This window comes from Chanodichthys erythropterus, chromosome 22, assembly GCF_024489055.1.
Source record: "Chanodichthys erythropterus isolate Z2021 chromosome 22, ASM2448905v1, whole genome shotgun sequence".
NCBI classification, from domain to species: Eukaryota; Metazoa; Chordata; class Actinopteri; order Cypriniformes; family Xenocyprididae; genus Chanodichthys; species Chanodichthys erythropterus.
The window spans coordinates 7,689,375-7,716,190 of NC_090242.1; the positions used below are offsets into that span (position 1 = coordinate 7,689,375).

General features: G+C 37.2%; 1 protein-coding gene across 9 annotated transcripts in view; it reads right to left on the reverse strand.

Moving 5' to 3' along the window:
* The window catches only part of aff4 (AF4/FMR2 family, member 4), a 57,089-nt gene continuing 30,273 nt past the window's right edge, over window positions 1-26,816 (reverse strand). For 8 of the 9 annotated variants that reach the window (XM_067376678.1, XM_067376681.1, XM_067376675.1 and 5 more), the window contains 18 exons: window positions 26,054-26,773; window positions 23,027-23,071; window positions 19,284-19,373; window positions 18,938-18,968; window positions 18,783-18,849; window positions 18,237-18,329; window positions 17,177-17,324; window positions 15,616-16,437; window positions 13,768-13,847; window positions 11,914-12,133; window positions 9,838-9,926; window positions 9,685-9,748; window positions 9,203-9,339; window positions 9,034-9,105; window positions 7,644-7,737; window positions 7,151-7,194; window positions 6,090-6,307; window positions 1-3,451 (listed from right to left, as the gene is read on the reverse strand). In XM_067376678.1, coding sequence (XP_067232779.1) covers window positions 3,324-3,451; window positions 6,090-6,307; window positions 7,151-7,194; window positions 7,644-7,737; window positions 9,034-9,105; window positions 9,203-9,339; window positions 9,685-9,748; window positions 9,838-9,926; window positions 11,914-12,133; window positions 13,768-13,847; window positions 15,616-16,437; window positions 17,177-17,324; window positions 18,237-18,329; window positions 18,783-18,849; window positions 18,938-18,968; window positions 19,284-19,373; window positions 23,027-23,071; window positions 26,054-26,773 — 3,162 coding nt within the window. In that variant the 3' untranslated portion in view covers window positions 1-3,323. The remainder of the gene's footprint in view (window positions 3,452-6,089; window positions 6,308-7,150; window positions 7,195-7,643; window positions 7,738-9,033; window positions 9,106-9,202; window positions 9,340-9,684; window positions 9,749-9,837; window positions 9,927-11,913; window positions 12,134-13,767; window positions 13,848-15,615; window positions 16,438-17,176; window positions 17,325-18,236; window positions 18,330-18,782; window positions 18,850-18,937; window positions 18,969-19,283; window positions 19,374-23,026; window positions 23,072-26,053; window positions 26,774-26,816) is intronic. The other variant, XM_067376679.1, reaches the window with a different exon arrangement.

The window sequence follows — 26,816 nt, forward strand, 5'->3', positions numbered from 1 at the left end:
GAGTCAGTTTTTTTTAATCATATAGGTTTTATTCTCAATACAGCAAAATACAAAGATGATTCGCAACAGACTCAAAATCCATTAGTAATACTTCACCAAAAAAAAAAAAAAAAAGTGTTTAAATTACAAGTTATTACAAGTTTGGATAATCGAGGCTCATAAGAGTACCTTTAAATCATAGATCATATTGCATCCATATACGAATATATATATGTAGATTTCTTTTTGTCAATCTCTTTCTTCTCAATACTTTTAAAACTAAACTGATCTTATACTGTTTGCCAATGAATGCTTTGAGATCACTATCAAATGAAGTACATACAGACATCTAGAACAGCTGGAGATCTGGTGACTTTAGACGGGCGACAGCAGATCTTCCTCATCCTCCACTGCATCTAAAGCCCATTTCAACCTGACCAACATCACATTTGAATGACAGAAAGCTGTATTCATATAGCACAGGAAACTGGAACAATCGTACTGACATTACCAACATACAGTGTTCTGTTGAAAAACGAAAAAATGTGCATTTAATATATTCACATTCTATGTACAATTAATACAAATGTTAAATCGTTGTAAAAATTTACCCTAAAAGAGAATTTTATGTACATCTGTACAGCTTAGTATTTAAATAGAAACATGCGAGTGTTATTTTTCAATTGGATAATAATAATAATAATAATAATTATAAAATAAAAAAGGTATCTCACCCTGGGTAAAGTTATGATCAGCAAGAAAATTAAAGACGAATTGAAATCAAATCAATCTAATCCTCTAAAAGCACTATCATGAAGTCTAGTAGAAAAGATAAAACCAGTAAAAACAGGAGGGAGAAAAAAAGAAAAAAAAAAAGACACAGCAACAACTTCATGTCTTGAGAAGCAAAAAGGCCATGGGAATATCATTTTAGCCAACCATATTCATATGCAGTTACTTTCTGTTCATGAATCTGGTACATAAACCACATTAGTGCATGAGTTCATTTACATAAAAGCACAATTAATAAACTATGGAAGCTTGTTTGCACCACTAAATAAAAAAAAAAGTAAAAAGGTAATTGCGACTTTTTATCTCATAATTCAGACTTTTTTTCCTCGCAATTGCGTTATAAAGTCAGAACTGCGTTATAAAAATCAGAATTGCATTATAAAGTCAGAAATGTGTGATATAAAGTCAGAATTGTGTTATAAAGTCAGAAATGCAAGTTATAAAGTCAGAATTGTGTGATAAAAAGTCAGAAATGTGAGATATAAAGTCGCAATTGTGAGTTTATCACGCAATTCTGACTAACTCGCAATTCACTTTTTTCTCAGAATTGTGAGATATAAACTTGCAATTGCATCTTATAAAGTCAGAATTCTGTGAGATATAAAGTCGCAATTCTGACTTTTTCTTGCAATCACGAGTTTCACGCAATTCTGACTTTTTTAATCAGAATTGCGAGTTAAAGTCAGAATTGCGAGTTATAAAGTCAGAAATGTAGGATATAGTCACAATTCCATCTTTTTTTCTTGCAATTGCGAGTTTATCACGCAATTCTGACTTTTTTCCTCAGAAATGTGAGATGTAAACTCACAAATGCATCTTATAAAGTGAGAATTTTGGCTTTTTTAAAAATCTGAATTGTGAGTTATAAAGTCAGAAATGCGAGATATAAAGTCGCAATTCTGACTTTTTTCCCCTCGCAATTGCGAGTTTATCTCACAATTCTGACTTTTTAAATTCTGAGAAATAAACTCACAATTGCAAGAAAAAAAGTCAGAATTGTGAGATAAAAAGTCACAATCACCTTTTATATTTTTTATTCCATGGCGGAAACAAGCTTCCATAACAAACCTCACCCCAATAAGAGAATGTATTTATTGACTCCTCCAAACCAAATCTCTGAAAAAATGATTTCTTCTGCAAGGTTGAGGCCCAATAACATGACAAGCCATTAAATGTTGAACCTCTAGAAGTTTCCATTTGAACTACTCACGAGGACGATCAAGAGACATCTGCATAGACGGAAACAAATGCGATAAAAATGAAACAGTTTGGGAGCCAATCAGTGGAAAGATCCTAGTGCAAGAGACGATATGTTTCCAGCATTTCATATATTGTGGATTGACTTTTCACCTTCCTCTTCTCTGATCTGATTTTCCATGCGCATGGACAGCGGGAGCCGGTCTGCACTGAAGTAACTATGTCATATGTACATATATAAACCGCTATTCTCAACAGAACACTTCATAAATATATCCTCGCATGACTGATTTCTTTTAAAAAGAACTGCAACACACAGGTGACTATGACACTATAAAGGCAACCTCAAGACTCACATTAAATATTTAAATATGATATTTTCATATACAATAGAAATACGTCTATCATCTCGTATTGCAACCCTGTATCCATGCCGAAAATCCAAGAGTGAAATCCAAGTTGTTATCTAAATAAAATCTATATTAGGCCAGGTGCGTCAGCCACAGTAATAAAATACTCCTGCGTTTAATACCAGAAAAACGACGGTGAGAAAGTGACACCTATGCGAGCGCTACATTTCATATATAAAAAAAAAAAAATCTCGGCCTGGGTATTTGCAGTAGTGACGTATACAAACCTGACAGGCTAGAACTGCATCTTACCAAGTGGCTTCTGCGGATGAGCCAGGCCAAACAAAACAAAACAGATTATTAATAATAATAATGCCTTGATATGGTGCCGAACAGTCTTTTGGTCTGGTATGCAACAAGACGAAAGAAGGAAAGCCTGCACATCTGATCAGTCGAGATGCGCTCTCATGCCATTATTCTCGTTTCACAAGCCTTTGGCAATCCACACCCTCACCTCAACCTCTCTAGATGTGTATTTCAAGATATTGTGTCTCTTAGTTTCCTGTATATCAAATACAAGGCACAATAAAATGATAAAACCTCAATTTTAAAGCACCTTTGGTTAAAGGGAGGTACTTTGGTTGAAATAAAAAGCTATAAACATCCAATTATTATTCATGTTTGCTTACAGCTAGCAAAACAACAAAACCCATTACAGTCAAAGTAAGAAAAGAGGCTTTTTTTACCCAAACGAGCCAATGATATGAGCGGGACAATGCAGTGTATGAAGGCTCTGCAGACAGACGTGCGATCCGGCCGCCTCCTCACTTATAGGGTCTGTGGTGGAGGAGCAGGGCGCTGAGTGTTTCGTTTTTTTTTTTTTTTTGGCAAGCTGGTGTAGAAATGAACACAGTGTCACAGAGATGTCTGAGGCAGATCGAGTGTGTGAGTGTTTTGCGTAGGCATAGAGGGGGGGGGGGGGCTACGGAGAAAGAGCGGGCCGCTCTACTGGACGAGCTTGGCGTCGAGCCGCAGCCAGTGGAGGCCCTGCCGCGTGAACCGCACCAGGTCAGTCATGCTGCTGGTGTTGAAGATGAGCGGGCCCATTGCTTTGTCCAGTTCAGCGAAGAACTCTGGAAAAGAGCAAAAAGAAGACGACGATCAGTTTATTTAAAGTTTTTTTCAACTTTTCCTTTGAAAACTTCCTCGTTAGTCCAATAAAAGCTGATCCTGGAATGTGCCTAGACAGGTGAAACTCCGCCTCCACAGAAGAAATCAACGCCTACTTCATCATTGCAACATTAGCTCCGCCCACTGGTGTGCTAGTGAGATGAGGAGGAGAGAAGAGCGATACAGGACTAAAATAACATTAACCTTTCAAAGGATCCTAATGCAGGAATATGGTTATTTATTTTCAACTATGTGAATGTCTCAGTTGAGCTTTATTTATTTGTATTCAGTTCATTTCACTGTGGATTCTTTGGTAAATCAATCACATTTCGGCGCAAACAGACTTTTAGGAAATGGACTCGACAGTAATGCAACAACATGTCAGTAACTGTGTTCATTCTAATGCCTGATCTGATATTAATGATTCATGTACAGTCAGATGATCTTTGTGTGTCAGTAAATCAAACCACTGACTAAACGCTCAACTTCAAGTTGTTTCTCATAGTAGGATGAAAATAATCTGTTTTTAAACTGATTAAATTATAGAAAGCGCTAAAGCTGTCAATCAAACCGCAAGTTTATCAGTGTCTGAGTTCTGGACTCGTGCCAAAACTCCCGTTTTATTCTAGCTACGGTGTGTTTGCACTGTTAGTTATGATGAAAGCATTCGTTAGTGTGCAGAAATTGAGTTGCAATGACAAGATCACTGCATTCATGAGCTCAACAACATGTCTGTGATCGACTACATGTTCATCACTGCAACCTTTCATGCCACGATCTAAATATAATGCCATAGATCTAAATGTAATGCAACACTTTTCATGATTAGTTAACCTTGAGAGCTGTCATAGTAAAAACGTGCTAAAAGAGAGAGCAATTCTTAGCTATTTCATATGGAAGATGTTAGCCAATCACAGCAGTGGGCGTTTACACTGAAGTCTCACAGCAGACACGCCCCTTCATGACCCTTTGATTTGAGCGTTCAAATCAGAGGCTAAAATCAGGGTAGCAAAAATGCCTTTTATTTCTAAATTTGGACCATTTAAAAATTTGTTAAAAATAAAAATCTGCAGCCCGTCCGTCATTTTGACAGATTATGTAGTTTGTATGTAAAATTGTTGTAATTCTCACCCCTGTCCAGTAGGTGGTGAGCGCAGTCCAGTGTGGCAGCAGAGCGTGAGTTCAGTCTCCAGAATAAAATGAAAACGATGTGCTTGATTACACACAGACGGGCACCCAGTTTAAGTAAATTGTATAATGATAAAGTTACTTATGCATGCTTACTTAATTAAGTTGTTTTGCTGACTATAATTTTATGGTCAACGAATGGCTTTTCTGAGGTATAATGTTAGGTGACATTGTTTGCAACACTGACTGAACTGACGTGATACAGATTTCGGTAAGCTACTGTATCTTTCAACATTTTTTTTTTATTTTCATTCATGTTTATTTCGTTCTGTACAGTAGTAAAGAGGAAAGGATGATCGCGTTCACTCACAATCCGTGACACGTGTTCAAGATGAAAACAAAGTGACGCAGCTTGTCTTTGATCAACTTTCTTTTCATAGTATAAATAAATGCAGGCCTATTTGCTTATCCTGTAAGTTCGTGAATAAAATGTCTTATTAAAATATAAAAATTAAAATGACGGGTAATATTGATTATGATGGATTTTTTTTTACGATCGCGTCCATCAAAATGATGGCGAAACGCAAATCTAACGCAACCTCTAATATATACATATACATATATACATACATATATATATACACATATACATACACATACACACATATACATACACATACACATACACACATATACATACACATACACATACACACATATACATACACATACACATACACACATATACATATATATATATAAACCAAACCCTGCCCCCCCTTCGGACCCCACCACTGCAACACCGGCGGTTGTTGGTGATTTGCCACCGTCACAGCCCTAATACTAGCATCATAAGTGCACCCCAGGAAACATTATAAAAAAATAAAAACGCAGTTCATGACCCCTTTAATAACGGATTATGTTGTAGTCAATGTATGCTTTTTTTTGCATAATAAAATAAAACCTGTAGCTGTAGATTGCCTTTTTTGCCAAATAATTTTGTAAGATAAACACTAATACAAAATTTAGTGTTTTGTTCTTCCCTCATATTTCAAAAATCTAAAATATTTTCCTTATATTTTGATGGTTAAATCAAAAAAAATATACTCTCCAAACATCACTTCTGGCCACTAAAGTATGTGAATTAAGCTGATATAATATATATCCAAACAATAATACGGTTTACATTTTTTTCAATGATATAAACAAACAAACAAGCTGAGATTTGCTATATAGTACATATTTCTTTTTGTGAGTGTACTGTATGTGTGTGGGTAAAGTAGGATCCATATTTTAATATATCTATTCTCTATGCAAATAATCCAACTTGGACAATGCAATGATTTCCATGGAAATTCGTGCTTTATTATTTTGGTTATTATTTTGAAATGTTAGAAGAGTCAGAAAAGGTGTGCAGAGGAAACAAAAGCACCACAGTACACTTTTAGATTGTCAGGAAGAAGGCAGAAGTACCTCTCTGCTCTTTGGCGAGCTGTTCGGCCTGATCCCACACCTCCATGGCGTAGAGGAAGTTAGAGGTGACCTGTACGTAGCTGGCTGCCATCTGGTGGATGCGCTGAGGGATGGTGACGGAGGAGCTGGCGCTCTGGCTGGAGCTGCTGGAGGAGTAGCTGCCCGCACTGCCAGGAGAAAGCTTGGGAGAGACCGGAGACGGCATTCCTGCCGTTTTGCTGTAGACAGAGAGGAGATGTGATAAGAGTCTATTCATGAAGGGCTTCAAGCCATCTCTACCCAATGGAAAATATATTACACTGAGTCGTTCCCTATCCCCTATATAGTGTGCTGTGTGTTCATGTAGAAAATAATCATTGTGTGAACTAGTGACCGATTTTCAGCGTCTATTCATAGTTTGGATTCTAGAGAGCATTTCATTGGACAGAAAATCTGATGAGAAGTTAAAGTACAGGGTGATGTCAGCGTTGATCCATATTGGCGGAAGTGAGAGAATAAGTTTTGAATGCTTTTATCTCCTAAATGTGAATTTTGTCATTGTTTTGAAGCACACTAGCTTATAGATGACCTAACATATTCATACTAAAAGTAAAAAAAAATAAAAATACATTTTGATTTCATGGCAACTTTAAGAGACTAACTACTATGATTAACTATGAAAACTAAAAAAAGAATGTGATCATGTGTTTAATTGTAACTGACTATTCAATGTTTTTCAAAACACTTACACTGGCAGCTTTAGATAAAACTGAGCTTACATTTCCAGAACAGGATCCAGCACAACCTCATGTGTTTAACAAGGTTCGTTTTTGATCAATCATTTTGCGAGATATTTAGCATTTACCTTATGCTAAGTTAACGACAATCTGCACATAAATGTGATCCAGTCTACAACAATGGAGCGATATTACCAATGCTACTAGAATAGTTTTAAACATGTGGTTGCTAACATGTTCTGAGTGTTGTTGCGCACTGCTGGTTGCTTACTGACCTACCCAGATGTTTCTCTATTTACACCATCTACATACATCTCATATAAATCAATATAAAAAGGAACTTACTTTGCTACTCCAGGAGACGGAGCTTGGGTATTACTCAACGAATTCTGGAGAAAAAAATAAATAAATACTTTTGTATACAATACAATTTTTTTTATTCCATTTAAAATAAACATTAACAACAGCAATAATAATAATAATAATAAAAAAACAAATTATAATTTGGTAATCATTTTTAAAAACAAACTACATTTTTTATATTTTTTAGGGGAATTTTGTCAGACTTGACTTTTCAAACCAACATTAGTTAAAAAGTTTGTTTTCTGAAAAAAATAATTATTTTATTACACATTAAATTGATCAAAAGTGACCGTAAAGACATTTATAATGTTACTAAAGATTCTATTTCAGATAATAGAAAGTTTATAAACAGCATTTAATTTAAGAATCCTAAAAAATGTATTAAAGTTTTCACAAAAATAAGAAGCAGCACAACTGTTTTCATGAGCACACCACCCTTATAGTCATAACTTAATAGGACAGAAAATCACATTACCTTCAAGTGTTCAGTGAGCGTTTTAGAGTATTTCAGTGCACTTTCTTTCCGTAGCTTGAACAGCCTCAAATACAGGAGCGCTTGGCACCTCAGGCTGCAGAGAGACACAGACAGATCATTGGTTACATTTGCCACTGCTTTACCAAACACTGATTACACATTAACAGCTTTAACACCATTTACTTTATTGCTAAAGATAGAGTAAAATAAAGATGGTTAGTACATTCATTATACATTTAATACCATTCAGCTGAAAACAGAAAAAAATTCTGCAGTGCGAAAAAATGCATTGATCATTTTTATGCCATTACGTTTAATAATGATTGTGAAAGTAAATTAGCAGTGTTGGGGGGTAACGCATTACAAGTAATGTGAAGTAAGTAATCAGATTACTTTCTTGAGTAACTAGTAAAGTAAAGTGAATTACGTTGTTGGATTACTTTCTTAAGTAAATAGTAAAGTAACGCATTACAAGTAACGTGAATTACATAATGAGATTACTTTGTTGGGTAACTATTAAAGTAACGCATTACAAGTAACGTGAAGTAACAAGTTTACTTTCTTGTGTTACTAGTAAAGTAACGCATTACAAGTAACGTGAATTACATAATGAGGTTACTTTGAGTAACTAATAAAGTAACACTACAAGTAACATGAAGTAATAAGTTTACTTTCTTGAGTTACTAATAAAGTAACGCATTACAAGTAACATGAATTACGTAGTGAGATTACTTTAACTAGTAAAGTAATGCATTACAAGTAACGTGAAGTAATACGTTTACTTTCTTGAGTTACTAAAAATGTAACGCATTACGTAGTGAGATTACTTTAACTAGTAAAGTAATGCATTACAAGTAATGTGAAGTATGTAATCAGATTACTTTCTTGAGTTACTAGTACAATAATGCATTACAAATAACAAAGTAATAAGTTTACTTTCTTGAGTTACTAGTAAAGTAATGCATTACAAATAACGTGAATTATGTAGTGAGATTACTTTAACTAGTAAAGTAATGCATTACAAATAACGTGAAGTATGTGATCAGTTTACTTGAGTTACTAGTAAAGAAACACATAACAAATAACGTGAAGTACGTAGTGAGATTACATTGTTACTAGTAAAGTAACACATTACAAGTAATGTGAAGAATATAATCAGATTAGTAACTAGTAAAGTAACACTACTTTTAAATTTACAACAAAATAGGAGTTACTTTTTCAAGTAAGTAAAAAAAAATTAAGTATCAAAATAAAGTATTACCAAACAATCAGTTCTCTTAAATATGCACTTCAAATGGTTTCAAACGCAATCCAAAAGATGACTGACAACCTTGTGAACCAAAAGCTGTTGACATGAAATGTGCAGAGTCAATGCGTCTCTGATACGTACCACAGCACTGCAAGCCTTTTGTCTGCAGAGGTTGCATCTGGCGCCATGTAGCTCTTCAGCTTCATAGTGTACCTACCCAACAAGCAAAATGCACATTGGTGAGCAAACTCATGACTCCCAAAGCATTATATGAAGAGAGTGAAAGTTCTCTCAAATACTCTAGTCTTACTTGATGAGTTCAACGGTTTCTGCATACATGGGGAAGGGGGACTTTGCCTCCTGGGCGCTTTTCTCCAGGGCGTTTCCACACTCGATGAAAGACACCACAGCGTCCAGGTAGTACACCGCCTTCTCAAACCGGTCCATCTGTGGAAAGGACGATGCATGTGAGGACGAAAACAAACTCTACACGGACACTTCTACCCCAAGCAAGCTCATGTTTAGGAATTATGGGGCGCATTTGACTGAGGACACAGGACTGACAAGTCAAATTTGGCACTAGCGCACAGAAACTCAACAATCTTGCCATTGGCACAAACAGCACTGACTCATGAGTTTTAAACCATGTATTACATTGGCTTCATGTGAGGAGAGCACCTGTTGTGTCGCTCTCAATGGAGGACTAACACAAAAGGTCAGGGGTTACAGAAATATCAAGCAGATTAACTGACACGGACGTCGAGAACCGTAGGCCAGAAAACCAATCCTCACCAGAGCATCCGCGTTGTGTTTCAGTTTCTTCGCTTCTTGCAGGTAATGGTCAGCCGAATGAACCCTGCAATTCAGACGGAGGATTGGCTGTTTAAAAGGATCTTAAGGAATAAACAAATTATATAGTCAGACATGATATCAAAGTCTTCATACCGGTCCTCAAACAGGAGTTTGGATCTAGATTTAGAGCCATCAGAGAGGTGCGGCACTGCGATGGTATTGTCCGTTTTAGAGATTTTCTCCTGGTTAAAAAAATAACATTGAGAAATGAGAAACTGAAAATTTGTCAAGACAAACTTTGATGTTGGACTTCACTGAAATAATGTGTTAGTGAGTCTTGTGTTCTGAAATGTGTCTCAGTCACAGCTCAACTACTCTCATGGCACAGCAACAACTTGGACAGAATCTTACTGAGCAAGTTAGACAGTCCTCATAGGTACTTCTTTGAATAAGTAATTCCTTAACAACGACTAAAAACGTCCATTCTTGATAAGTAATCCGGATGTATAACATTTGCCATGTTGTGTCACTAGCTGTTTCAATCCAACGTTACAAATTTAACTGGAATATTCCATAAATCATTTGAGAATAAAGCCCCATTTCCATCCTGCGTGTTCAAGAGAACAAAACCATCACACAAGTGGTGCAAAGTATCTGTAATAAAAATGGAAGTTGCTGCAATCAGGAAAGAAACTGTGGCTCCTTTTTCTCCCATCATAAATGAGTTTGCAGACAAAATGCAACTCATGCTCTCTTGCGCTCGGATGTGAGAGACGCTTCTGGGAGGGAATTCAACCAAATCATTCTGATGACAGACTTTGGCGTTTCAGAAACACCAAACCAACATTTCAGATGCTTTGATGCGATTGGTCCACTTGTTAGTCTAGTTATCCAATCACATCCTCTACTGAGGCAAAGTCACATGAGTTTTTGTGCATGTCTAAAAAATTATGTACAATTTTTGGAATTGATGCCTATCTTGCCATTTCCATCCAGCAATTTTTAAAAGCGATAAAAATAGGTGGATGGAAATATAGCGACACAGTTACAGATTCATGTGACCAATCAGCGTCAGTTGCGACGCTTCACTGCCATTCACAATTCCTCTCCCGTGGCCTCATGGGATAGTAAAGTGTCCATCACATGCACACTTCAGAATCTTCTTTATGTTTTTTTATTGTTCGCTATGGGAAAACTGCAAGTCTAAACAGTTAGATAAGATGTTGCACTAAGTGAAGGCAGGACAGAAGCTGAATCTGAAGCTGCATTTACGGTGTAAAGGTCTGTTACTAGGGCTGTTAAGCGATTACATTTTTTAATTAATTACACAAAGGGGCGATTAATTAATCTAAATCACAAATTAATTTTCATTTTTGGGTGAATTATAACTTTAATGTTTTTTATTAATATGGAAATATGTTTTTTTTTATGAAATTATACTCCAAATAAGAAACTAAAACTGCCAGTAGGTGGCGATAAATGTCTAAACGAGTGAGTCATGCATAAATTCGATTCGTTCAAACAGATAATTCATTCAAGAAATTAAGTAAATGACTCTCTTTATAAATCATTGTCACTGAATCATTGGTTCACCCAATTGATTCGCTCAAAACACTGATTCATTCAGAAACACAGCTGTGTTTGTTCGGAGATGCACAATCGTTCTGCTCTGGCTTTACACGTAATATTTCATTGGCAAAAAATTGTCATTTGTCACTCGTGAGATATATCTTAACTATATCATGATGTAAATATGAGACAAAATCTCATACAGGGTCATTTTTGCCCTGATATCTTGTATTTTTGGGGCATATAATATATAATTTTAATGCATAATTTTTTTCCCCCATAACTAATTCATTCAATTAATGTGTTAAACTGACAGCCCTAACATTTACACAGGAATATAAAAGCATGAATGAATGAAAAATATGAAATTTTCCTTTGATGCTGAGGCTGATGGGACAGAACTGGCATAGTTATGCTTTTATGCAGCACTGTGTTATTAACCGTGTGAGCTGTTGTAAAAACCTCCAGACACTCCTGCGATACTGTACATACCCAATACAGGATGTGTTGTGTAAAAGGTGGAGACAGTAAACACTGGCAGCATGCACACTGTGTGAAGCGACAAGCCACTGGAACAGCCGGGGTTTTCTCACGTTCCTTGTACCTGTGTTTGCTTGTGTGTAAGTGTAAAACGGATAAGGGCGACAAACGCAAACACACCTTGGCTTCCTTGCGTAACTGCTTGTCATCGCCCTTGCGGTGTCTGGAGGTGGAGCTGCTCTTGCTGCTGTCTTTGCTGCTGGCGCTGCTGGGTACAGAGTTGGAGGATTGGCTCAGAGTCCGCTTGCGTCCCTGGTGGTCTGATTTGGCTGTCGGCTGCAGAGTAATGGAAGGAGAGGGCGCAGACTCCTTGTCTTTATCCTGAGCACGCTTAGATGAGCTACAGAAAAGATTTGGGTTTAAAATGATTAACCAACAGATCAGAGGAAAAGTTACAAATATTCTCACTGCTCTGAAGAATCTGATCTTAATAAATGCACAATTGGGCTTTTCACACCGCGCTTAACCCCCGGGTTATCGTCGCTCTAAACCCCGCTTTCAAACCCGGGTAAAGAACGTTTCAAACTAACAATGTAACAGTAATTTAGCCCCGGTTTTAGTTTCACTCTAAACCCCACTTTTAACCCTCGGTAAAGAATGTTTCACACTAACAATGTGACAGTAATGTAACCCCAGATTATCGCCACTCTAAATCCCACTTTTAACTCCCAAGTGGAGAACATTTCTCACTAACAATGTAACAGTAATTTAATCCTGGGTTTAGCTTCTCTCTAAAACTGCTTTCAATCCTGGGTAAAGAACATTTCACACCAACAGTAACAGTAATTTAGAAGCAGGGTTAGCACCTCTTTTTACCCAGGGTTATGAAACCCGGCTCCAGAGCAGGATTAAAACCACTTTTGCTTGTACAGTGTGAAACAATGTTAGAATGTTATGACTAGATGCTTAGTAACCAACAACCAATCACGTGCCTCATATTCACATGTTTTGGACAGTCATGGAAACATTGCATGTTATATAAACAATAGTTTCAGTGTTTGGAGGGAAAAATGTCAAATGGTGACGGAAAACGCAACAGTTGGAGAGAAGTACAGTTCTTCCCACACATAGACTTTACTTGGGAAGGCCGCCCAGGTTTATTAACGGCCGCCCAAGTATATTTGGAGACACATTTTTGCTTTTATGATTTTTATCCTCTTATACTTTTATATCCGCTCAAGATAATGAAACCATCCGCAATCGATTAACTAGTCGTTTCGTACCTGCTTGTTATGCGTGCGTCAGAACTGTTTGATCCCGCTGACATTCACACGGGTGCTGCATTTTGCAATGTCACAAGGGGGCGCTGTTGCACGCTCTACAAGTGATTCTCAATCAATAAAAAGCGCAGATTTATGCCAAGCGATTGCTAATGAACTCAAGTTGATGAATTATTACAATGTCTACTTCATGGCCTTTATATAAAATGTTTTAGACGGTTGTAAGAATCTGAAGGATCAGCCTGCAATAGTACAGTCATTTCAAAATAAGAGTCCCAGTGTATTTCGGGCTTGTTTATAATTAAAAGTCACACGCTAATTTTTTTCTATTACTTTTGGGCATTATTGGCATTTTGGTTACACAATAAATTGTATTTAATTTGATTTCCATTTAATTCATAGTAAATTATTTCAAGGATAAATTATTTAAATTATATAATTTTTAATTTAATTTAATTTAATTATTTTTATTTTATTTTATTAAGGACTGTACAGTGGGAAACATCAGTTTATAAATACAATGGATTAAGTGTTAACCCTGGGTAAATTGTGGTTTAAAATTTAAAATAAAGCACTGATAGAATGTTCACCGATAACATTTGCTATTTGCATTTTTACATTATACAAAAACATTGTAAGATGGGTAAAATAAGCAACTTTCTCATTTCCCATCACTGCTTTACAAAAATTCACACTGGTTAATGTAAAGGTTACCTTTATCATTTTAAGTTCAATTTAAGCAGAATGAACTTACTCTTTACTGCTCGATTTGTGTGAAGACTTCTCATCCGGTTTGGACTTCTTACTGTCAGGTTTGACACTGTCGTCATCATTCTGTGGGAGAAACATAAGATTCAATAAAAAGGTACACTACAGTTCAAATGTTTGGGGTCAGTAAAAAAAAAAAAAAAAACACTTATTCAGCATGGGCACCCTGACTGCTCTGCAGTTATGCAGCTCCATACACAACAAACCGAGATGCTCTGTGTATTCTGACACCTTTCTATCAGAACCAGCATTAACTTCTTGAGCAGTTTGAGCTACAGGAGCTCGTCTGATGGATCGGACCACACAGACCAGCTTTCACTTAATGATCTTGGCCACCCATGACCCTGTCGCCGTTTCACCTCTGTTCCTTCCTTGGAGCACTTTTGATAGATACTGACCACTGCAGACCGGGAACACCCACAACAGCTGCAGTTTTGGAGATGCTCTGACCCAGTCGTCTAGCCATCACAATTTGGTCCTTGTCAAACTCACTCAAATCCTTACGCTTGCCCATTTTTCCTGCTTCTAACATCAACTTTGAGGACAAAATGTTCACTTGCTGCCTAATATATCCATCCACTAACAGGTGCCGTGATGAAGAGATGATCAGTGTTATTCACTTCAGCTGTCAGTGCTCATAATGTTATGAATGATCGATGTATACAAATACATACACGATTAAACCAATATTACAGCTCTATTTAAAAACATGGAGTGTTCTTCCTTTCAAACAGTATAAAACAAGTTTTTAAAAAGTTGTTTTCTTTATCAAGCATATTAAAACGTGATGCCGTTGCCAATTTTGGTCAAGTTTTGTGCATGTAAATGATCTGCAAAGTTAAAAAAAAGCACAAAGTCCGCAGACAAAGGGAGTGGATCTCTCTAAGAGAAAACGCCTGCCTCAGACTCCTCGTCTGTAGTCCTGACATTATTTCTATTACTTGCCATTTCCAACGTTTTCTTCCACAAAATCTTGTGTGGACTTCCAATACAACACTATAATTTACCGTAGTACCACACTAAAACTATAACGATAACAACACAGAGGAACAATATCATTGGAATCAGTTTCAGAATGATTTATCCAACTGATAAACGATAAAACGATAAAACATTGACAGCCCATTCTGCTTTTAAGGGCTCGAGCATTTAAAGGATTAGTCCACTTTCAAATAAAATTTTCCTGATAATTTACTCACCCCCATGTCATCCAAGATGTTCATGTCTTTCTTTCGTCAGTTTATTCTACTTACGATTCTACTATAATACTAGAATAATACTATATACTAGAATAGGGAAGGTGTAGGACATATGGCATAAGCTTTTTGATGAATGCGGAAAGCGGAAGCACGTGTAAGGCAATTATATGCTTTATAAAAACACAAATTCAGTTGTATTTTTTCCAAAAACGAGCGATGGTTTCTCTAGATAAGACCCTTATTCCTTGTCTGGGATCGTTTAAAGCTCTTTAAAGCTGCACTGAAACTGACATATGGACCTTCAACTGTTTGGAGGACACTGAAGTCCACTATAAAGAGAAAAATCCTGGAATGTTTTCCTCAAAAACCTTCATTTCTTTTCGACTGAAGAAAGAAAGACATGAACATCTTGGATGACACAGGGGTGAGTAAATTATCAGGAAAAGTTTATTTAAAAGTGGACTAATCCTTTAAAGAGGCAGGAACTGAAACAGAGCATTTCAGGCAGAGGGTGAATTCCCAGTATGAGTAAAATAATGTCTTTTTTGAACTTTAAATCATGTAAATGTATTAGCAGACCCCAAAAACACAATATGGGTATTTTAAATGCTACCCACAAAACAGCTCCCACCAACCTTGTGTTTTCTCTTCCCCTTGCTGGCTCCCTTTTCTCCCGGCTGCTTCTGGAATTCTTTCCCGTCGGCAGGGGAGCTCCTCCCCACTTTCACCTCTTCCTTGTACAGTCGTCCAGGTACTCTGGCCAGCAGGCTGAGGTCTATCTGCACCAGCAGTCTGGGTGGCGGCCTCCCTTCCGGGTCACTCAGTGGGGAAAGCATGGGCGAGAACAGGACGGACGGGTTCTCGGCATACTGCTCTCTCGGCGTCTGCGAAGAAGAGGGAACGCTTATGTTGCCCTCTGAGTCCGATGATGACGAATCTACGATCTCGCGGGACTTTTTGGGCGCTTTCTTGCGTTTGTCTGGTGCCGGTCGAGGAGAGGAGGTTTTGGGCTCTTTTTTGATGTTGGGCTTGCGGGGGCCTTTGTTGGCCGCGCGGGCTCTGTGCGAAGGGATTTCGGGCGAGGGTTCGGTCTCCACCTTCAGCCCACCCTTTGGCTCCTCTACCACAGGCGGCTTCTCAGGCTTTTTGGGCTGCTTCTTGCCCACAACTCGTCGCCCACCCTGACTTCCGCCCTCACTCTGAGCCGGAGACTTCTGACTTCGCCTTTGGCAGCTGTCTGACCCCTTCTGGTTGGGCCGAAGATCTCGTCCGGAGGAGGGTGCCGGGTCTTTAGATCCCGGGCCACTGTAGACCCTGCTCGAGTTGGTTTCTCGCCCATCTCTCTTATACTTGGTTGGCGTCGTGCTGCTGTTCTCCACCGGAGAAGCTGGGGACCACTTGTTGTCTTTCTTGATCCAGTTGTCCAGCTGCCATTTGTTAGCAGTGGGCTGTTCCCGCTGTGATGTCAAATGGGGAAACTTGCATTGAGCTTAGTTAAACAATTCTTGTTATGGATTCAATGTTGCATCACTCATCATTATTGATCAAACCATATTGTAAAAAGCGCTATTTCACAAAAACGAATCACAAAGCATTCCACAACTGGTCATTATAGGTTGCAACATTACAGAAACATCTAAAGAAACAGTATCAGTACTCGTACTTTGTCTCATCCCTAGTAAAATGTGCGATATAAACCAACCTTTACTAACAATGTTGAGGAAAAATACACATATTGTGCACAGTCCATCATTATCAAGCAGTGCTACCCTGTACACAGCAGAGTTAAATCAACACTGCTCAGATTACATATGGTCCCTCTCTATATAGTGTTAAAGTAATTATTAAGTGATAATTAAAGTAAAAATAATTAAAGAAATAATTAAGAGATTAAGTTATGATTGAGCATTATTGATGAACACCTGCTGTTAACAAGCATAATCACTGAAGAGAAACAATAACTACAAAGGACTTCCAGCCACAGCCTTAGATGAAATCAACTGAAGATAAAAGACATTAAATCTCTCAAGATCTGATTAAACAACTCCACAAACACCACATTATCTCATTAATTTTTAACTCTGCTTCAGTGTTATTTTAACTCTATGTAGAGAGGGACCATTTGTTCTCTGAGCAGAGTTGATTTAAATTTCATTTAAATCAGCGTGTTCATGTGTGGTTGTGCCAGCGATTCACCTCAGGTGACGCAGTACGAGGCGGTTCGTTGGTCTCACTGTCTGTAGAGCTGCTCTCGCTTTCGCTGTCAGAACCGGAGCTGCTCTCCGAACCGCTGTGACTGCTGGTGTCCTCTCGTTCAGCACCCTCGCTGTTATTACTGTTGTTACTGAGGGAGACATACAAATTTGATTACCCAAATTGTTGGCTACATGATTCCTTATGCATCAATTACCAAGAATGCAACATTGCACAGGCACAAATCCCAATGTTTATTCAGCTAAAGCAGGATTTACCCATGGCCTTGTTGCACCAGCTGTGTGTAAGTTATAACTTAGCTCAGTTTTGATGTAAAGGGATGCAGTTGTAACTTACACACTACAAAAAAATTGCAACATTAAAGGGTTAGTTCACCCAAAAATGAAAATCAATTAACCAATGAGGTTAATTCTCGTGTTACGCAACACGATTGAGCTTCTACAAGAACCAATGAGGTTCATTCTCATGTTTCGCAGCATATTTGAGCTTCCGAAAGAACCAATGAGCTTCATAACACATGAGAATGAACCTCATTGGTTCTCACAAGTCAAGCAATCATGCCTGAGCTTCTGTTTACTATAACTGATGTGTGCGTTGATAAAGGTTTACATGTGAATAAAAGCCTAAATTCAATCTGTTCATCATATAAAGTGATTGAGTCTCTTCAGAAAACCGCTCAATTCATATGAATTAGTTTTACGATTTCTTTATGAACTTTTTGAAGTGTCAAAGTGGTAGTTGCGTAGGCTGTCAATGGAGGGACAGAAATCTCTCAGATCAATTTCATTTTTCATTTTCGGATTCATTACAATATCTTCATTTGTGTTTTGAATATGAACAAATGTCTTTTACAGGTTTGGAAGGATATGAGGGGGAGTACATAATGATTTTTGGGTGAACTAACCCTTTAAGGCTAAACTACCAGTGCATGGGAGAAATGTTTTATTTTGCCATGCTATCCCATGGAAACAAACAAACAAAGTATACCATCTCTATAAATATCAGTTGTAGTTTTGAGTGAAAACAAACATGACTGTGTCACCTTGCTGAGGCGTTTCGGGAAGGGTTTTTGGCAGGATCTTGCTCTCCATCACTGTCCTCGCTGGTGCTGAGCTTCAGATCGTCCTGCAGCGTGCTGAAATGAGAGCAGGACAACAGGACGTCAGTTAAACTCCAGAGATACTGAGATGTGTTGATTTCACAGAGATAAAAAGCTTTAATAAACTACTGTAAAAAGACAATATAGGATACATTCCTTTGTGACATTTTCAGTTTCTATTAAAAGGAATATCCCAAGATAAATGCAAGTTATTTATGTACAGAATCTTTGGCATGCTACAGCTAAAAAATAAATAAAATAATAAAAATAAAAATAATAACATTAACTTAAAATAGTAACACTACAGGCCACAGGAAAGGAAAGGTTTAAGGCAATTGCAAATCTACAATGAATCTCATATTGATCTACAGTCTAATCTAGATTGTGTTGGGTTGAAATATTCAAACAGATCAAATGTTTAGTAAACAGAATGAGCTCCAGAGCTTCTGACAGAACAGGTAGATTTACTTCAGCATATCAGAGACTCACTTGGACTGGTCGCTGTCGCATGGCTTTGATGGGTGACTGGTGGATGCGCTCTTCCCTGAGATTTTTTCTAAGGGGGGAAATCAGCACACAAAACTGCATTACTACAAAGGCCTGAAGAGGCACTATAGTCTCATAAAATGATAGCTAGAACTTACTTTGTGCCCCAAAAGACAGGTGCTGGGCATCCTACAACAAAAAAGGTAGTAATTACAAATTAAACACACACATAAAAATCACAAGAGTTTTAAAATGCTAAAACAGTAGATATAAATGTTCAAAATTAATCTAAAGCCTTTCTGTAAGTAAAACATTATTTGCTTGCTGAATGAATGAATGAATGCAATGACAATCATACATTTTGTAGTGCAGCTTATGAGTACAAATGCATACTTTCTGTATTGAATGACTCAATATCCTGCAAACATGATAAAAATGGCCTGATGCAAGCGTGCGACAGGTGTCCTGCTGCTGTGTGACCACAGAGACCCTTTCATATCTGACCTTAGAGGTGGAAAAGGGGAATTTGGAAGGTTCCGTCTTGCAGGGGGTGTGAATGGCTGTCAGTGGAGGAGGCCAGACCTGAGTCATTTCCTGGTGAAGAAAATAAAATTGAATTGCAGAAACCAGAAATGAAGCTAGTTTTGAACAAATTTTCCTTCTGCATTTGCATTTTTTCTCTCTCTCTGATTTTTTTCTATCAGCAATACTTACATATTACATGAGAGGTTTTACATTTCCAAGACTTATATGTTAAAAATATTGACATTTAATTCAAAGTGCTTTCTGTCATTTTTTGTGGTTTCTTTCTTTACAAACCACACCGTGAAGGACATTAAGGATTAAAAGAGAAGAAAATGGAAGAAAAGGTTTTAGAGTTCCTATCTTTGGGGACAGTAATGAGAGAAACTAGAGAGATGACAAACTTTGAGGTTGGCTTGACTAGTCTAAAAGTTTAGAATAGATTAAAAGCTTAAACTTCAAGGCTTTTAAACTGACAATCACAAAATCTCTCCCATCAGACTGCTAAGAAACCACATTAGCATGTTTTCATATGCTCCAAGTATGTTTTACCATATTGGTTGGCATTGTTAACATGTTTTAACATGCAACATATTGTCAAGCGTTGCTAACATGTTGCTAAACACTGCTAGTATGTTATCAACATACTGTGTTGCATACTATGCTGCGCTTTTTAAAAAAAAACCATTACCGAGTGTTGCGTCTTGCGTTTTTAGTCACAAAGAATGGCCCTTTAGCATGTTTTAGCATGTTGCTACATGTTGCGAGGCATTGTTAACATGTTAACATTTACCATATTGCTAAGTGCTGCTAACCATTGTATCGTCAGCATATTTTACGTTAACGTAGCATATTGTTAAGTGTTGCCAAATATTGTTAGTCCATTGACAGCATTTAACGTATTGCTACATTGCTAGGCATTGTTAGCATTTTAACATGTAGCGTATTGCTAAGCATTGCTAACATGTTACTAAACACTGCTAGTCCTTTGTCAACATTTCAACATACTGCTAGTAATTGTTAACATATTGGTTTGCATTGTTAGCATGTTTTTAAACGTTCAACATATTGCTATATAAGTGTTGCTAACATGTAGCTAGTCATTGTTAGCATTTGTTTTAACATGTAACATATTGCCAAGCGTTGTTAACATGTTGCTAAACACTGCTAGTCTGTTATCAACAATTCAACATACTGAAATTTGTGCTTTTTTTTTTAAAACCATTCCTGAGTGATGCGTCTCACGATTTTAGTCGCAAAGAATGGCCCCTTAGCATGTTGTTAGCAACATTTCAACATACTGCAAGTAATTGTTAGCATGTTAACAATTATCATATTAAGTGTTGCTAACATGTTGCAATGCATTGCTAAACTGTTGTCAACATGTTGTTAACATAGCATATTGTTAAGTGTTGCCAAGCATTGTTAATCCATTGTCAGCATTTAGCATGCTGCTAGGCATTGTTCGCATGCTTTAGCATGTTGTTAGCATTTAACATATCGCTACATGTAACAGGGCATTGTTAGTCTGTTGTCAGCATATTTTACATATTGCAGGACATATAAGCATTGCTAACATGTCGTTAACATAGCATATTGTTAAGTGTTGCCAAGCATTGTTAATCCGTTGTCAGCATTTAACACACTACTAGGCATTGTTAGCATGTTTTAACATGTTGTTAGCATTTAACATATTGCTACATGCTGCAAGGCATTGTTAATCTGATGTCAGTATATTTTAACACGTTGCTAGGCACTGTTACCATGTTAACATTTACCATATTGCCAAGTGTTGCTAATATGTTAAGCATTGCTAGTCTGTCGTCAACACATTTTAACGTTGCTATTCATTTTAACATGTTTTAAAATGTAGCATATTGCTAAGCATTGTTAACATGTTACTAAACACTGCTAGTCCTTTGCCAACATTTCAACATTGTTAGCATGTTTTTAAACATTTAGCATATTGCTAAGTGTTGTTAACATGTTAACAATTATCATATTAAGTGTTGCTAACATGTTGCAAGGCATTGCTAATCTGTTAACAATATGCTACGTTAACAACATGTTGACAAGTGTTGCCAAGCATTGTTAATCCATTGTCAGTATTTAACATGCTGCTAGGCATTGTTAACATGTTTTAGCATGTTGTTAGCATTTAACATATCGCTACATGTAACAGGGCATTGTTAGTCTGTTGTTAGCATATTTTACATATTGCAGGAAATATAAACATTGCTAACATGTCGATAACATAGCATATTGTTAAGTGTTGCCAAGCATTGTTAACCCGTTGTCAGCATTTAACACACTACTAGGCATTGTTAGCATGTTTTAACATGTTGTTAGCATTTAACATATTGCTACATGCTGCAAGGCATTGTTAATCTGATGTCAGTATATTTTAACACGTTGCTAGGCACTGTTAGCATGTTAACATTTACCATATTGCTAAGTGTTGCTAATATGTTAAGCATTGCTAGTCTGTCGTCAACACATTTTAACGTTGCTATTCATTTTAACATGTTTTAAAATGTAGCACATTGCTAAGCGTTGTTAACATGTTACTAAACACTGCTAGTCCTTTGCCAACATTTCAACATTGTTAGCATGTTTTTAAACATTTAGCATATTGCTAAGTGTTGTTAACATGTTAACAATTATCATATTAAGTGTTGCTAACATGTTGCAAGGCATTGCTAATCTGTTAACAATATGCTACGTTAACAACATGTTGACAAGTGTTGCCAAGCATTGTTAATCCATTGTCAGTATTTAACATGCTGCTAGGCATTGTTAGCATGTTTTAGCATGTTGTTAGCATTTAACATATCGCTACATGTAACAGGGCATTGTTAGTCTGTTGTCAGCATATTTTACATATTGCAGGAAATATAAACATTGCTAACATGTCGATAACATAGCATATTGTTAAGTGTTGCCAAGCATTGTTAACCCGTTGTCAGCATTTAACACACTACTAGGCATTGTTAGCATGTTTTAGCATTTTGTTAGCATTTAACATATTGCTACATGCTGCAAGGCATTGTTAGTCTGATGTCAGTATATTTTAACATGTTGCTAGGCACTGTTAGCATGTTAACATTTACCATATTGCTAAGTGTTGCTAACATGTTAAGCATTGCTAGTCTGTCGTCAACACATTTTAACGTTGCTATTCATTTTAACATGTTTTAACATGTTAACATGTAGCATATTGCTAAGCGTTGTTAACATGTTACTAAACACTGCTAGTCCTTTGCCAACATTTCAACATAATGCTACACATTGTTAGCATGTTTTTAACATTTAGCATATTGCTAGGCACTGTTAACATTTACCATATTGCTAAGCGTAGCTCATATGTTACTAAACACTGCTAGACTGTTGTCAACATTTCAATATACTGCTAGGCATTGTTACCACGTTGTTAGCATTTAACATATTGCTACATGTTGCAAGGCATTGTTAGTCAGATATTCGTCAAGATATTTTAACATGTTGTTAGGCACTGTTAGCCTAATAACATGTAACATTGTTAAGTGTTGCTAACATGCTAAGCAGTGCTAGTCTTTTCTCAAGATAATTTAACATGTTGCTAGGCACTGTTAGCTTGTTTTAACATGTTGGTAGCATTTAAATATTGCGAAGTCGAGTTATAGTTATAACAAATTTAATTTTTCAGTGTTCGTTTACTATTATAATAATAATAAAATGGTTCTTACCTTTAAAATTTCATCAACACAGCTCGCATCTCCTCCCATTGAACCCTGCAAGAATGAACGAATCATGCAGATCTTTGCTTACAGAGCAGCACATATGAATAATCAAACGTACATGATTGTTTATGACTACAGGTCAAGTATAAGTTGTAAAACCCTCAGTAGAGCTATAATACATGCAACCAGCCATGTTATTTTTAATGGGCCATATAATTTAGTTAATTATTATTATTATTATTCTTATAACAGGTCCTCGTTTCCCCAATGGTTCATGCTAAGTGGTGGCACAAAGCCAGTAAAGTCTTGCTGTGTTGCACGCTGGCTAGCCAAAACGTTGCAATGAATCATGAAGTGACACTTTCTGACTAAACAAAACTGCCTGATTACGTTTTTCCCTTCCATGCTGTGAGTGGGTGTGTGATCCAACCAAATGGCCAAATTTATACAACCAATTCACTGCATATACACAAATAAAAAACTGAAGGCGTAAAAGTCTCAATATTTGTAATTATGTTATTTATGGACACATTTGGAGTGTCTTATGGCATCTCATAAACATTTTGCATTTGTGTGTATTTGAGGTACAAGAAGCACAAGAATGCAATGTGGGTCAATGTTTTTTTGTTTGTTTTTTTTAATTAAAAAAAAAAAAATGTAATTTACATACAGTGATATTTCAATGACAAGGCAAGGCCAGTTTAGATTGTAAAATGTCATGTAGTGCACCTCCACAAATACGTTAATGACATTTGTTAAATAAATATTTGTTGAAATATTTAATCTTCTTTATGTTAAAGGGTTAGTTCACCCAAAAATGAAAATGTCGTCATTAATTATGTCCCACACCCATAAGGCCTTTGTTCATCTTCACAACACAAATTAAGATATTTTTGATAAAATCCGTTGGTTCAGTGAGGCCTGCATTGACAGCAATAACACTCCCTTTTTCAATGCCCAGAAAGCTACTAAAAATGTATTTAAAACAGTTCATGTGACTACATTGGTTCAACATTAACATTTATAAAGCGACGAGAATACTTTTTGTGCACTAAAAATTACAAAATAGCAACTTTATTCAACAATATCTTTTTAGGTTGTTGAAATAGCATTTTTGTAGAACCGGTAGTACCGAGAACCCGGGTATATTCGATACCCACTGATAGGGCTGTGCCAATATTTACTTGATGACAGGAGCGAAGCACAAAGCTGTGTTTATGAAGAAATAATAGGTTCACAATTAAATGTGACATGGAAACATTTTGGTTCATGCCGAATGAGAGGTACATGAGTCCATACATTTAAGCTTTGTTGACTTTGTATCCTGTTTTGCGAATCGCGATCTGGTCACCTGATTACCGGAGAATTTAAAAATATTCCATTAGTGATTCCACTGAACATGGAATCTCTGTTTCTTTTCCCAAATCTTCACTCACGCAGGGGATTATAAACGTTTCTTTCTTTCGCTTTTAGAATGCTATTCGCATTCTTTACTGTGGTACTAAAAAACACTGTAGGACAGAAACCTTTTTGTGTGCACGTCAATTTCTATTTAACACAGTTTGTGCTTTTTATTAGACTTGATAAGGCGCGTCAAGTTTATTTGTATAGCGCGTTTCACACACGCTGATTTTTACTTTCGTTTCTCTGGAAGCACATAAATCAAACATAGCCTGAATGTCTTGCCCCTGCGGAGGATAAAACTCGCTCTTCAAACCTTTTACAACAAGTGTCAGTTGTTTATAACATCAGGAGATAAAGATATTATTAAAGAGAAATGGTCTCTTTCCTGCTTGTGTCCCTCATCCCTCTCAAAGCACAGAGCGGTAGGCTATATGAAACAAATATTAAAAAAATAATAATAATATTTAAATTTCTTATTATTTAGGTTACCATTATTTACAGATATTTATTTAATAGTTTTACAGGCTGTAGTGTGTTGTTTCACTGACGGAATAGCTAAAATAAAGAAGCCCGTCTGTTAAAAAAATGGATGTTTGAGCATTTATTATTTATCTTTTTTTATATTTCAAAATTTATTTCATTAAGGTATATATCCTACACACACGCAAACACTCCAAATATTTATATGTATGATTAAATATGTTTTTAAATTAGGCTATATAAAATAGAAAAAACGAAATTGGTACCGAGAACCATACAAATTTTTATGGCATTGGTACAGACTACTGGAATTTTGGTACCGTGACAACACTACTAGTGATGGGTGATTTCAAATCACTGCTTCATGAAGCTTCAAAGCTTTACGAATCTTTTGTTTCGAATCAGTGGTTCGGAGCGTGTATCAAACTGCCAAAGTCATGTGAACTATTTAAGTTTCAAAACACTTGTGACGTGACGAAGCCTTGTTTACTGAAATCATGGGATTTCGGCGCTCCGAACCACTGATTCGAAACAAAAGATTCGTAAAGCTTTATGAAGCAGTGTTTTGAAATCGCCCATCACTAAATATTATTGATGTTTGTTTGTTAATTAAGTTTTTACGCCATGTTAGCATCAAGGCTATTTACATGGCAAAAAAGTTCAGTATCATCCATAAAATTTACATTATATAAAACATTTCAACTAAACAGAAAATCTAAAATACTTTCAGGTGGTACATTTTCAAATATTCCATGCAAGCATGTTTCTGAATAAAAGCGTTTTCTAGCAGCATAAAAAAAAAATTACAATTCAACAAAATATGCTTAATAGTCAAAGGAGCTAGATATTGTTGAATAAAGTCGCTATTTTGTTATTTTTGGCGCACATTCTAGTCGCTTTATAATATTAACTGTAATCACATGAACTGATTTATAAAAAGTATAAACACTGTATTAAATGTTTAAAATATAAAATAAAAAGTTTATAAAATGATAAACCTCAGATATTGGCCTAATAAATAAATATGTACGCTATCGGTCTGAAACTATTCCGAAAACTGACTGTTTTATCTCAAACGATCAAGGAAAATTTGATTCCTAAAGATATGCATCGTTCAATAACGTGGGAAAGAAAGCATGCATGACTTACGTCGACAGGCTGCGTGGGAATCTTGAGCTTGGTGAGAGAAGCCTTGCCATTGGGCTTCATTTCTCCAACGGCACTGCTGTGCGACTGGCCGTACGACTCCGAAGAGGTCTTGGGCTCCGCCGTTTCCTGGCCGTCCATGGGCCGCACGTAGGCGGTGGGTTTCTGGAGCATGGAGCTGGGTTTAATGAGTGAGGGTGGGAAGGTCTGGCTGGGATGTTGTCCGCTGGAGAAGGAATGAACTCTTGAGGGCGAGTCCCAGTTGGCTTCTCTGTCTCTGGGCGACTTTTGTCGTCTGTCCCTGACGGAGCTCATGGAGCCCTTGGCAGGGCTGGAGGTGGAGTGGGACTTGTGCTCGGAGCCGTGCTTGCTGGACTTCTTGCTGCTGCCACTGCTGCTGTAGTCTCGTTCGTGCCGCTGACCGCCGCTGCTAGACCGCTGGCCGCTGCCCTGCACGGACGAACGCTTCTGTGAGGAGGAGGAAGAGCAGGACGTGGAAGAGATGCCGCCGCCAGGAGCCGGACCGACTGGAGTCCATTTACTGTTCTGACTCTGGGTACCTCCGCGCTGGTCACCGTACTGGCCAGATTTATCGTCGGAGGAGGAGCTGGAGGCTTTGGGAATGAGCTTGGACATTGGGGGTTCACCGATGGTCTCCTTCATCTCGTCGTAATTTCCCAGCATGCTCTGGATGCGACTTGAGAGTTTATCTTCCTTGCAGGACTGTTGGGAGAAAAGGAGATGAGCATGAGAACGTCAACAGAGA